This window comes from Equus przewalskii, chromosome 17 (assembly GCF_037783145.1).
Source record: "Equus przewalskii isolate Varuska chromosome 17, EquPr2, whole genome shotgun sequence".
In the NCBI taxonomy this organism is placed as follows: Eukaryota; Metazoa; Chordata; class Mammalia; order Perissodactyla; family Equidae; genus Equus; species Equus przewalskii.
The window spans coordinates 31,006,019-31,018,843 of NC_091847.1; the positions used below are offsets into that span (position 1 = coordinate 31,006,019).

The 12,825-nt window shown below is 45.8% G+C and overlaps 1 protein-coding gene across 2 annotated transcripts in view; it reads left to right on the top strand.

Moving 5' to 3' along the window:
* The window catches only part of KIF5C (kinesin family member 5C), a 146,758-nt gene that overhangs the window by 115,450 nt on the left and 18,483 nt on the right, over positions 1 to 12,825 (top strand). For both annotated transcript variants that reach the window (XM_070579701.1, XM_070579702.1), the window contains exons 18-22: positions 3,031 to 3,107; positions 4,181 to 4,290; positions 6,315 to 6,416; positions 6,650 to 6,710; positions 11,578 to 11,649. In XM_070579701.1, coding sequence (XP_070435802.1) covers positions 3,031 to 3,107; positions 4,181 to 4,290; positions 6,315 to 6,416; positions 6,650 to 6,710; positions 11,578 to 11,649 — 422 coding nt within the window. The remainder of the gene's footprint in view (positions 1 to 3,030; positions 3,108 to 4,180; positions 4,291 to 6,314; positions 6,417 to 6,649; positions 6,711 to 11,577; positions 11,650 to 12,825) is intronic.

The following is a 12,825-nucleotide window of genomic DNA, read 5'->3' on the forward strand; positions in this document are numbered from 1 at the left end:
TTGTGGCTACATCTATCACCAATGGTCCCACTCCTAGTCTGCTCTAGGCTGGCCACTGTGCTGCATCCCAAGGGACTAAAGTCATGCGCCACATAACGACATTTTGGTCAATGGGGGGACCACATATATGATAGGGGTCCCATAAGATTCGTACCCTACAACCTAGGTGTGTAGTAGGCTATACCATCTAGATTTATGTAACTACTGTAGGGGAGGAAGAACTTTTTATCTACCATTTTAGTACCTTCTGACTGGTCTAAAGATTAAATTGACATGAGTCAGAATAACAGGAGAAAAACAAACAAATGTTTACTAGCATGTATGCATGAGAGGAATCCCGGAAAATCAAGTAACTTACCAAAATGGCTGAAGACCTCAACTTAAATACCATCCTCAGCTAAAAACGAAATATGATGTTGGGGGTGGAGAGAGTCAGTGACTTCAAAGGGAAGGAAAGCAATTCACAGGTAGGTGAAAAGGAGCAAACATTTCAAAAACAAGTGTTTGTTTGATCACACAGAAACAGAAGAACAAAGAGGGGAGCCCAACAAATAGGCTTTTCTAGGTTCCTCCCTGTCTACAACCTAGTTCATGTTATGCTAAGGTGATAGCTCACGTTCTGAGAAACGTTTTTTTAATCTGAATTCTTATAGGCAGTTAAGGGGTTGGTAAGCAAGGAAAGCCTTCTGAGTCTTTTGTTTCTTAAAAATAATCAGCCTAGGGGCTGGCCTGGTGGTTCAGCGGTTAAGTGCTCACGTTCTGCTTCAGCGGCCTGGGGTTCGCCAGTTAGGATCCTGGATGCAGACATGGCACCACTTGGCAAGCCATGCTGTGGTAGGCATTCCACATATAAGGTGGAGGAAGATGGGCACGGATGTTAGCTCAAGGCCAGTCTTCCTCAGCAAAAGGAGGAGGATTGGCGGCAGATGTTAGCTCAGGGCTAATCTTCCTCAAAAAAAAAAAATCAGCCTAGGGGGCTGGCCCCGTGGCCTAGTGGTTAAATTGGCATGTTCTGCTTCAGCAGCCCAGGTTCAGTTCCCAGGCGAGGACCTATACCACTCGTCAGCAGCCATGCTGTGCCAGTGACTCATACAAAGTAAAAGAGGATTGACACAGATGTTAGCTGAGGGCAAATCTTTCTCAGCAAAAAAACAATAAAAAAATTAGCCTAAAGTAATCCTCATGTTAAAGAGACACATTTTGGGGTGGCAAATTTTGTTCCCCTTCACTACTCTATGATATTCACACAACCATGAAATCACCTAACAGTACATTCCTCAGAATGTATCCCTGTTGTTAAGTGATATGTGACTGACTATATTCTAAAATCAAATTCTATCTTATGCCCAACGCTGTGCCTCTGACTCTTCCATGCCGTCCGTTACTCTTAACATAAAGCCTGAACTTCTACCAATGGCTTCCCTGTACCCTCCATCCTTTGGATAAGCTCTTCCCTTTGTCAGGCAGCCTCCCAACCCCTTTTGCTTAGGGAAGTGTCTGACACTTAGGAAGCACTCAGTCAATATCAATAAGTAGAAGCAGAAATTCAAGAGAGGTGACTAGAAATGCAGAAACCAGAACAGGAATAAGAATGTAAGCATTGTGGTGAAATGGGAACATGTATAATGTTATGGGTTGCAATGAAAATTGCTAGAGTCCCTTTTGAAAATACACATTAATAATCCTAACACTTTTCATACCTTTTGATTCTCATATCTCAAATATTCATTGCAGAATTACTTATATTAGTGAAAAATAAAAAGCCGCCTAAATGCCCAACAGTTAAATGAACTATGGTGTATTGTTTAATAGAAGATTTTTTCACATTGGAGATGAAGTACATGGAGGCAGTGCCACTATGCTTACAGTACAACCTTAGATTAAAAATCATAATATGTAATTTTATCCTTACTGTGGTTATAACATTTAAAAATCAATGGAAGTGTGTGTTCCAAGGCCTACAGATTAATATTTGAAATGAAAGTGGTTTTGATAGGGTAATAGGATTGGTGATGCTGTTATCCTTTTTTTATTTCCTTTATTGTTAAATAGTTATTTGCTCAGTAAATACATTTTGTTTCAAATGCCAAAGCAAATTAAAAAAGAAAGAGAACATATACACAGTCGCCATGACCTTGTAATGTTTTCTCTCTGTGATGATGGATGAATGTGAGGAATAGAGTGCTCCACCCAAAACTTGACATCGCAAAGGACTTTTCTGTCTTGTAAATGGCTCCTGCACTGAGTAGGAGTGCCAATGAGTAGAAATTAAATAGAAGTGAGAGGACCTGAAATAAAGAGGAATGGACTAGAGAGAAAACTTAGTGAGTTGAATGTCACTGTCTTAAACCATTTTGCTCCCTCCACCCCCACCTCCCGGTTTAGGCTGCCTGTTGACGGTGTGTCAGGGAGTGCCACTGCCTGGGAATGGGCTGGGACTGGCCCCCTGGAGGTGTGCCACACCGCAGCCCTGCCCCAAATATGAGGCCTTCCTGTTTAATCTGGAGAGTGTTATTTTATATTTCTGTTTTCTTTGTTCTTATCCTTAGATTATGTTTTCTTGCTCCAGATTCTTAGAGAAAAACAGCTTACCTATGGGAGGTAAATTAGCTCTTTCTGGAACTCTAATAGTGTCACGAATCTGAACGCCATTAACAGTGGCAGCATGCTTTATAATCACAAAGCACATTTATGTACATTGCCTCGGAGCGGCTCCCAGAGGCCATGTGGGGAACCAGTCCCACGAGGCGTGAGGTCAGTTCTAGAGTGGCCTGCCCCAAGGTGACACTTGTCCCCTGCAATCATCACTTCGCCCTGAGGACTTAGGTAGTATCCCAGAAGGGGTCAGCCTTGCTTTAGCCAGAAGTCCTCTTCAGAGGCACATTCGTATGGTTATACCGTGGTTGTAATTGGTGATATAAACTGATGTTTCACTCTATTGCCATTCTTCTTTTTTTGTTTTTTAATTTTTACTTTTGGGGGCGAGTCCTGCCAGTTAAATCTTAAATCATCATTTAAAATTCAAAACAGAAAAAATGCACGAGGTCAGCTTCCAGGATAAGGAAAAGGAACATCTGACGCGCCTGCAGGATGCTGAGGAAATGAAGGTGTGTACGGCCGCCCCTTCCACCGGGCCTAGCATGCATTTGGACTGGATTTTCTTGTTTGAAGAAAATGTCTCCTTCAAAGATGTGTGTGGCAGTGTGGTGGGCGGGAGGGGAGAGGCCGATGCTGGGCATTCAGAGCTGTTCTCAGAGTGTGGCCTGGCTTACAAATCTTGGAGGTGTCTAGAAATTCTAGATGTCTGTAGCTAATAGTTATGTTGCATTAGTACATTTTTCCCCCCGTTCCTCACAAAGAGGGAAAGGGCAGCACCTCCCAGTCACTGCGTGGGCCATACTGACAGGGTTCACATCTGAAGAAATGCTGGCCCCTCCTTTAAATGGAAGAAATCACCTCTCCCCCCTACCTTTTTAAAGAAACACCCCAAATTTGAATTTCCATCTTAAACATAAAGATCTTTAACTTTGGTCACATTTTAAACAGTAAAGGAAAATGTAGGAAAAATGATTGGGAAATAAGATTTTCAGGTGAATAAAATGAGAGATGAGAAATGTGGAATTCTATTAGTTTTAGGCAAACTGCGAGCCCTGTTGGGTGTAAGCTCATAGTTAAAGTGGTGCCCACAGCATGACCCTGCTCCAGCCAGCAGCACAGGCACCCTTGCCTGGTTTCACTGCACTTTGGTGCAAAGGGCTCCTTTGAACATCACCATGAGTCTGTGCAGTGGGCAGGGCGGGGCAATTATGTAAATTTTACAGGTGAGGAAATGCACCTCACACAGGTGACACGCCTTACTGGAGGTCACCGTGTAGCAAGAGGTCCGTGCCCTCTGATTGACCTGGCTGGGGAAGCCATGTAGCTCGAGGGATCTGTAGAAGGTCAGGGGGAAACTTTTCACTTGAGCAATGGGCTAATTTGCTCCTAGGACCCTCTCCGTTTCATTACAGATCCTTGGGTTTTGTTGTCCCAGTAAAGTACAGTGGGTTCTGGGGCCCCCAGTTTTGGGATCTTACAGCCAAGGGGTGTGGGGTTGGAGGCAGAAGTGGTCCAGGACTTGTCACAGACTGGGCTGAGAGCCAACAAGTGGCTGACACATCTCTCTCGGCCTGGCTTGCAGAAGGCACTGGAGCAGCAGATGGAGAGCCACCGGGAAGCCCACCAGAAGCAGCTTTCCAGACTTCGAGATGAAATTGAGGAGAAGCAGAAAATCATTGATGAGATTCGGGAGTGAGTTGGCACCGGGGCTCCTGGGACATGGGGATGGGCGTGACTCTTGGGCCAGCCTGGAAGGATGTGACTTTTAGCCAAGGTCTGTGCTCTTCTCGCCCTGTGGGCTCTGGGCTCTGCCCTCGTGCCCCAGCGGGCTGGACGTGCTGCTTCCGCAGTCTGTTCTCCCATCTGGAGCTGAGCCTCTGGGGGCTCTGGTGCGGCAGGTGGCAGGCGGGCCCAGCTCTCCTTCCTAGTCCTCGAGGAGTAGGGTCACGTTGGTGACTCAGCCGGGCAGACATATGTGATGGGGACGCTGTCTATATGAAAGTACAAAAAAGACCCTAAATTGGTCCTGACTCAGGCATTCTGATAGGTTGATAAATGCTCCAGGTAGACAGCTCCCATTGCCTCCTCAGCCCAACACGTGCATGCACACTGCACAACTCTGAGCCACTTGGTCGCATGTGCACACTGCTTAGGGACCCACGTTGTCATGTGTCTATGCTGGTGGACCTGTGGCGTCTGCCAGGACGGCATCATTGCAGCTTGTCTCTGGTGATGCCCCCCTCAAGGCCATTCTCCTGTCCTGTCACAGCCACTGAAGAGTCTCCGGCTCCATGGCAACCTCTCCCTCTTTCTCTCTTACTTTCTCACATCATCGCCTCATTGCCTCCCAGCTGGGAGGTGTCTTCAGGACCCTCTCCTGAGGGTTCTTAGTATTTTTGCACAGTGAATCCCTTGGCAATCTTTGAACCTCTTTGTACAATAATGTTTTTAAATGTCCCAAATAAAAGACATGGGAAAACAATTATGTAAAAATATAACTCCATCCACTGATACCCCCCTGCCCGCCCCCCAGGTCTAGACTAAAGAAGAGGCTCCTTCCCCTCCCATTTTCTGTAGATGAAGAAAGAGCTGTCAACGTGGGAAGCAAGGTTAAATGATTTACTTAGGGTCACACTACTAAACAGAAATCAAACTGGAGTTAGAGTTTAATTCTCCAGACTACTGATCCAGATCTCTTTCCGATGTTGTGAGCTGCTCGCACAGTCCATTTGCATTTTAAAAGAAGAGACTGGCACCCAGAGCAAAAGTGTCAGTGGTGTGATGGGGACTCAGCACAGCCCACCTAAGGAAAGCACCTCACATCGTCCTGCCCCCGTTCTTCTGTGCTGCCCCATGCTGTCGTTCCTGCTGTGCTTTCCCCTGCAAGCCTGTCTCCAGTGCCGTACCCTGATTAATCACCCTCAAAATGTTCAGCTGGAAGGGGAGAGGAGAGAGGGAAGGAAGATGAGAAAGAGGGAGGGTTGGTGAGCCAGTTAGCAGGTGGGGATTTCCTTGTCCTGTGCTTTTCAAAGGGACTCTGGATTTCTCCTTCAGGTATTGCCTAGTCTGTTCCTTTACAGTCAGAGGCATGGCCTTACGAAAGGTTTTATGAGTATTAGGCTGATGTAAATGTTGACCTAATGCCCCCAACCCGGTGGCAAGTTTCTTTTTTGCAGCAGACCCTGGGCTGCTTTGGTTTCCTCTCTCTGGTCCCCTTCCTTGAGGACTGCATAGATTGGACCCGTCCCTGTGTCAGCCAGAAATTTGGATTTGCGAGATGTTTTCAGAATATTGGACTGGAGAAAAAGGGAAGGTCAAAATGGCCAAATCAGGTTCCCTGAGTGGGCGCGTGCCATCTGTCGGGCAGATAAAGCAAATTCTTCTGACTCTTTCTCTGGGCTCTCTTTTATTCTTTCTGTTTTAAACTATCAGCCCTTTTCCCATCTCGTTATTTCTCCCCCAAAGCTCTTGCACAAGCCAACTATAAATACATCCTCAAAGGCTTATGTTTCATGCCTCTTTGATGCTCCTCAGAAATTAGCTTTCTCTTGGGCAGGAGGAAGCTGTGAGGCTCTTCTCTGACCCCTCACAACCCTCCCGAATTGCCGCCTTTATTGCACAGAACTGATGGGGCTGGAACAGAACCACGTATGTAGCCGGATGACTCGGAGCTTCAGACTGATGTGGAATGTATTCCTTTTTCTTCTCAATTTCAGTTTGAATCAGAAACTGCAACTGGAACAAGAGAAGCTCAGCTCTGATTATAACAAGCTGAAAATAGAGGACCAGGAGAGAGAGATGAAGCTGGAAAAGCTCTTGTGAGTGCCCTTTGCATCCCTCTTCTGCTTTCTCTCATCCCTGTGAAGTCTTAGGAAGTCTACTTTTGTGATTCAGATACCCAGATATTCTGGTTAGGTCGGGCCAATTTAAAACAGACAGTGGATATTTGCGCGAGTTGGTTTGTTTTGTTGATTTATCTGCAGATGCAAACGGTATCTGTGGAAATCTCTGGTGCCCCGTTGGTGGTTCATGGTTCCTTTTTGTTTTTTAGATTGCTCAATGATAAAAGGGAACAAGCCAGAGAGGACCTGAAAGGGCTGGAGGAGACAGTGGTATGTCAACATGCTTCCCAACTCATTTTAGTCTTGAAGACCAGATTAGTTGATGATTTGTTGAATTTGTCTATTCTAAAATTTTATCTGTGCGCACCTTTCTCGCATATCGTTTTAGATGTATCATAAGTGAGAGTTGTAGAATTTATTCCCCAGCTCTTGACAGAATGATTCACCATCAGTCAACCAATCAGTCAATCATTCGTGCATCCTTAGTGCTGTAACCCTGGAGCCCCTGAGTGAGAATTAAACTGAACTGCAAATCAGTGCCTGCGATTTTACAGCCACTGCAAGTTGTGACTTACTTCCATTCAACATTCAGTGGATATTTCTAGGGCACCTGCGCAGGGCTGGCGTTCTTCTAGGTGCGTGAGTTACGTCAGCAAACAACAGAATAAGATCCTGGCCTGTGTGAAGCTTACCTTCAACTCGGGGAGACAGACAGTGAACAACAAGGAAGTACATCATGACCTCCATGAGATGGTCCTAGAAAGTGCAGAGGGTGGTGGTTGGGACACGAGGAGGCCCCAGGAGGAGGTGACATTTGAGCAAGGACTTGAAGCAGGTGAAAGAGGGAGCCATAGGGATGTCTAGGGGAAGAGCCTTCCAAGCAAAGGAAATAGCCAGTGCCAAGGCCCTGAGGTGAGCTCATGCCTGGCATGTTGGGGGACAGCAGGGAGGTCAGTGTGGCTGTGGCCAAGAGAAGGAGACGGGGTAGGAGGTGGGCACAGAGAGGTCAAGGTGAGAGGGAGTGCAGTCCAGGCAGGGCCTTGAGACCTGCTGGGTTTGGGGCAGAGGAGTGACAGATCGACTTACCTTTGGAAAGGCTCATCATTTGAAATCCTGGCTGGTTTTCTCCGTCCTGCGTCTGAATTCATTGTATTTGTCTTCTCTGGTCAACTTCCATTTCAGCTGCTCTGGAAGATGGCTGCCTGGCTCCCAGGGCCCTCGAGAGCCTTTCAAAGTTCTACGCAGCCAGTGTCTGGAGACAGACCATCCCAAAATAGCCTCTCAATTTGGTGTAAACGCGTCCAGTCATTTCAAAGATACAACAATACGGCAGAAACTGTTGTTTAGATACAGTTACATATTTTGATTCCATTCGTGTGTCCTGTGAATATATGTAGGTCTGAGCCTGTCTCCAAGAACCTGGTGACCCCAGGCTGTAGGCAGTGGTTGCTCAGGGCTGGACCTGAGGCTGCGCTCTGGGTCCTGGGCTGCTGTGAGTTGCTGCTCAAAGCCAGATGGAGGAACGGAGGGCACAAACCGTTCAGGACAGAAGTAGGATGACTGTGTTCAAAGGAAGTTGGGCCTTTCAAGCATGGTAGAGAAGACGGTGGACAGGGCGGCTGTAGGACACTGGAATGAAGCCATGAAATTGCTTCGTCTGTGTCTGTTTTACCCTAGAAGTGATACCTGTAATTAGAGATAATTATAAAAATTCAGAAAAATATTGAACATTAAAATGTTCCTGTATTCCCACCAGCCAGAGATAAACGCTATTTCAGTATCTTTTCTTCCTTTACACCTCAACTCTCCACACTCTATAACCCTGCCATACCCGCCCTTCCACACCCTCCACCAATGTTCACTCTTTTCCCTCCCACTCTCTCAGTCTCATTCACACTCACAACTTACTCATCCACACTCATGCACAATTACTTGTTCCCTCATACAAACGCATGCACACACATCATCACACACACTCACTCATACAACACCACACAAGTGCTGATACTCACTCACTGTCACACCCACAGGCCCTCAGTTTTGTGTTCTCATGCCTGTGCTCATCTACACACTCACACGCCTTCACTCTCATCCATGCACAGGTACTTACAACTTGCACACACTCATTCAACACACCCCATGACATATTCACATACACATTCACACTCACTAATGAGCATTCACACCTTCTCCCTGACACCTTCACTTTTGCTCACTTGCAAGTCATTCTCATGAACTCATTCACTCTCACATTCTTACTCACCCTCACCTCACACCGTTACTCACACCCACACTCATTTATCCCCTCACTCATTTACGCTTCCACAAACGCTCACTCAGGACATTCCCCCTACCACATTCACATGTAGTCTCATTCTCATACTCATGTGCTCTCACATTTCTGCTCACTTACACAGTCACTCTCATTTATTCATTCATTCACACTCTCACTCACCTTCACTCACACATTCCCACACTTATCCCCACATGCTCACTCTCTCTGACTCACATGCTTTCTTTCACACTCACTCATGGGCATATCCTTTTGCCTTTTTGATGTTTTGAATACATTTTTTAACCACAGATTTTCCTCACTATCCTCCTCATTTCTATCCACTCATTCTCCCTCCCTCCCACTTTCTCACTTCCATTCCCACACTCACGTTTACACCCTCCCCACGCACACTCACATGCCTACTGCCTCTCAGTCGCACACCCCCCCACACACACCCAGTCACTCATACGTGGGCAGACCCACTGACACAGTGGCTCTCACTTTCTCTCTCTCACCACCCACACACATCACACATATATGCTATTTAAACCCAAAATTGGAACCCAACAGTATGTGCCGTTTTAGACTTGGATATTTTCACTTAACTTTCCATCAGAATCCTCCCCAAGCTGTATATGTTCTGCAGAAACAGGCACGTTGTCCTTGACTGACCGTTCTTGAGCCCTCCATAGCCCAAGGCCTGTTCTACCTCCTTGCATGTCTGGGTGGGGCAGGGGATGGAACCCACCATCCAGGGCTTGGAGTCTGTGAAGCCCCCTTCAGGGGACGATGTCGGAAAAGGCCAACTGGCTGTCAAGGGCATCTCTGGGCCCCAGGCAGACATCACGCTTTAAGAGGACACTTGGTCTGGGCTCTGGGGCTGGACCTCTCCTCCTGCTTTGTTGACGGGCCTTGTGTTTTTGTCTCTCTGTCCCACCATCCCTGTCCACCGGGACTGGAAGCTGAGCTCTGTGCTTTTACACAGAGGGCAGCGGCCGTGATGGGGAAGGATTTGAGAGAAGGGAATTGGGGTGGCGGGAGGAAATGATAATGAATGTGTTGGAGGAAAATTCATTGCTGTAGGAAGCCAAATGTTAGTTGCCTAAGCATAAATGTGCTACTTATAAACTATTTCCAAGACCTTCAACTGCCCTTCCTAAACTCTTGAATTCACCTAAAAACAAACAAAAATGAGAGAAAGTCGCCAATCTCAGGGCTGTATATTATTTGAGACTGAGGCCCCAAGGAAATGCCTGGCCCTTTGACAAGGCACCTCTGTCTCCTCTTCCCGTTTCCCTTTGGTGTAGTGGCATTTTTCATGGAAAATATTTACTGTGATTATAATTCAATCAGTAATAAAACCTCTGAAGTGGGAAGGAGAGCATGCAGAGTGGGGTTTGGGAGCTGAGCTCCCCTGGGCAGGGGTGTGGAACAGCATGTCTGCATAAATGTGAGCTCTGAGCTGCACCCCTGCACCCGCCCTGGAAGGTGGCTAAGCCTTGCACAGGTACGATGAGCAGAGTATTCATAATAACAGACCTGTTTGCTTTCCTGCAGAAAGTAATTTCCTTCATTCGAGGAAGCAATTGACTTCAGGTGCTTCTTATTTCAACACAGAATTGCAGAACTGGATCCAGTAATAAGACCATAAATTAACATTGAACCTCTATTCTAAGAAACTTAGTGTTCCCATGGCTTTATAGCCTGTCCTTCCGTTTTTCTGTGAGCGTGTGTGAGCTGCATCCCTTGACATTTTGTGTTAGAGTAGACCAACTTGGACTAAGTGGAAAGTATAAATGTGAGATTCTCTCTCTCCTCCCTCATGGGAAAATATTTTGCAAGGAACTAATCCTATCTCGTGGAGTAAATACATGGAGACTTAAATGAAAGGAACTATTTTGGTTTTCTGATCTTGTTAACAAAGGTCACCAGGTTTGACTCAGACCCTTGTCTCAGCAGTCTAATTCTTAAGGATTCATTTGCACAAAAATAATCCGAAATGAAGACTAAAAAATGCCCCCAAGAAGTTAATTACTCTGAAAGTTATAACAACGACAACAAAAGGAAACAATAAAAGCCAAATGAAGAAATGGCTGTCAAATATGATGCATCAATAAACTGATACCAGCTAATATTTATTGACCTCATACTATGTTCCAGAAACTGTTGTAAGAGTTCTAGAAGGATCATCTCATTTGATCTTGACAGCAGCTATGAGGCAGCTACTATTTTTATCCTCATGTTACAGATACGAAAACTGAGGCACAGAAAGGTTAGATCAGTTGCCTAGGGTCACCCGGTGGAAGGTCCACTGGTGGCCTCGTCCATAAGCTCAGTGACGTAAAGTAAATGAACATATGGACCGGGGCCAGGAGGCCAGGAGTGGGTAGAAACATGAAGTCCAGTCAGTTGGGGTGGGAGATGCTGTGGCTAACTTTTCATTTAAACTTGTTGACATTATATATAATGTGTATGTAATAAATGAGAGGAAGAAAAGGATCCATTCTGGTACAACACAGCCTACTGGGAATTTTTATGAGGACATTTTTGAATTTTTGTGGTTGAGGGGGGAAAATGAGTTCCATTTAGAACACAGCGAATGAGCAGGCTTTGTTCTACTTTACAATTCATGGTGGGAATTCTCAGTCTCTGCATGCTGGGGTGCTCCCGAGATGACCCTGGGTGGAGGGGATGGACACGTGTGGAGGGCAGGTCAGAGGAAGTGGGGGGTCACCACAGCCTCAACTGTGGGCTCACATGGTGTGTGTGGAGACATCTGGGGTTGCTGGGCTGGTGCTAGATGGACCATAAATTCAATGTGTTCCCCCACGTAAGTGGCAATTTAACAATCTTCTCTTCCAGTCTCGAGAACTGCAGACTCTGCATAATCTCCGTAAACTCTTTGTCCAGGATCTGACCGCCCGGGTTAAAAAAGTGAGTTCTATTTTGTGTGACTGGGACTGAGAAGAAAAGAAAAGATGGCCAGAGAGAATCATTTTCAGTTGAAATATCACTTGCTTAAATTGGGGCTGGTTATGCTTAAAAATTAATTACTTCATGCCAGAGAATGTTATTAAAAGAATGTGCTAGAGGCAAAAAAATACTTGGGAGCATTTTTCTATCTGATTTTTCCTTCTAATAAAAGGAAGTTATAATCCTTTTCCTGGCCTCATTTCAAATGAACACATACAGTCATGTGCTACATAACAATGTTTCGTTCAGTGATGGACCACATATGATGGTGGTCCCATGAGATTAGTACCGTATGGCGTAGGTGTGTAACAGACTATACCATCTAGGTTTGTGTAAGTGCACTCCATGATGTTCGCACAACAAAAGTACCTAATGATGCATTTCTCAGAATGTATCTCCATTGTTAAATAATGCATGACTGCATTTAGCCGGCCGCAGTGTGAAGGCCACTGTGTGTAATGCAGGGAAATCCAGAGGGGTCTTGTCAGACAGCATTGCCCCGAAGCCTGGTGAGCAATGCCAGAAACCTAGAGAAGTTAAGAGGCAGGAGCCTCATATTTGCCTATTAGGAGGCTGTTAGGGGCTGGGTCGGAGTGTATGAAGCACTTTGATATCTGGTGTCTTATTTGCTCTTCCCAGCAGCCATGTCAGTGGTTCTTAGTGTTCAGTTTTACAAGTGTGGAGATAGGCTCAGAGGTTAAATAACTTGCCCAAGATCACACAGCTGGCAAGAGCCAGACATAGGATTGGAATCCAGATCGTGTGACTTCTGAATCTGAGCTTGTTTGCGCCATACACAGTGATCTTGGGGAATCCCCAAAGCAGCTCAGAGAGGTTTCAGGAGGGAGGGAGAGGTGGAAGCAGCAAGGGGACTAATCCTTAAAAATGTTTAAAAGTGATCGATGTGGAGCAATGGGTCATATCCAGAGGAATAATAGGATGGAAGAAAGGCATACTTAAGTGTATGCATGTGTCTGTGCATGCACATGTGTGTGCATGGGTGTCTGTGTGAAGGAGCCAAGGGAAAGAGGTGAAATATGTAAAAAATAGGAGGTGATGGATAGAATCAGATCTGAGAGGGACAGAATTAATAGCATAGTTGGATGTATTAGGCTTGGTAAGGGGAAGAGATACATT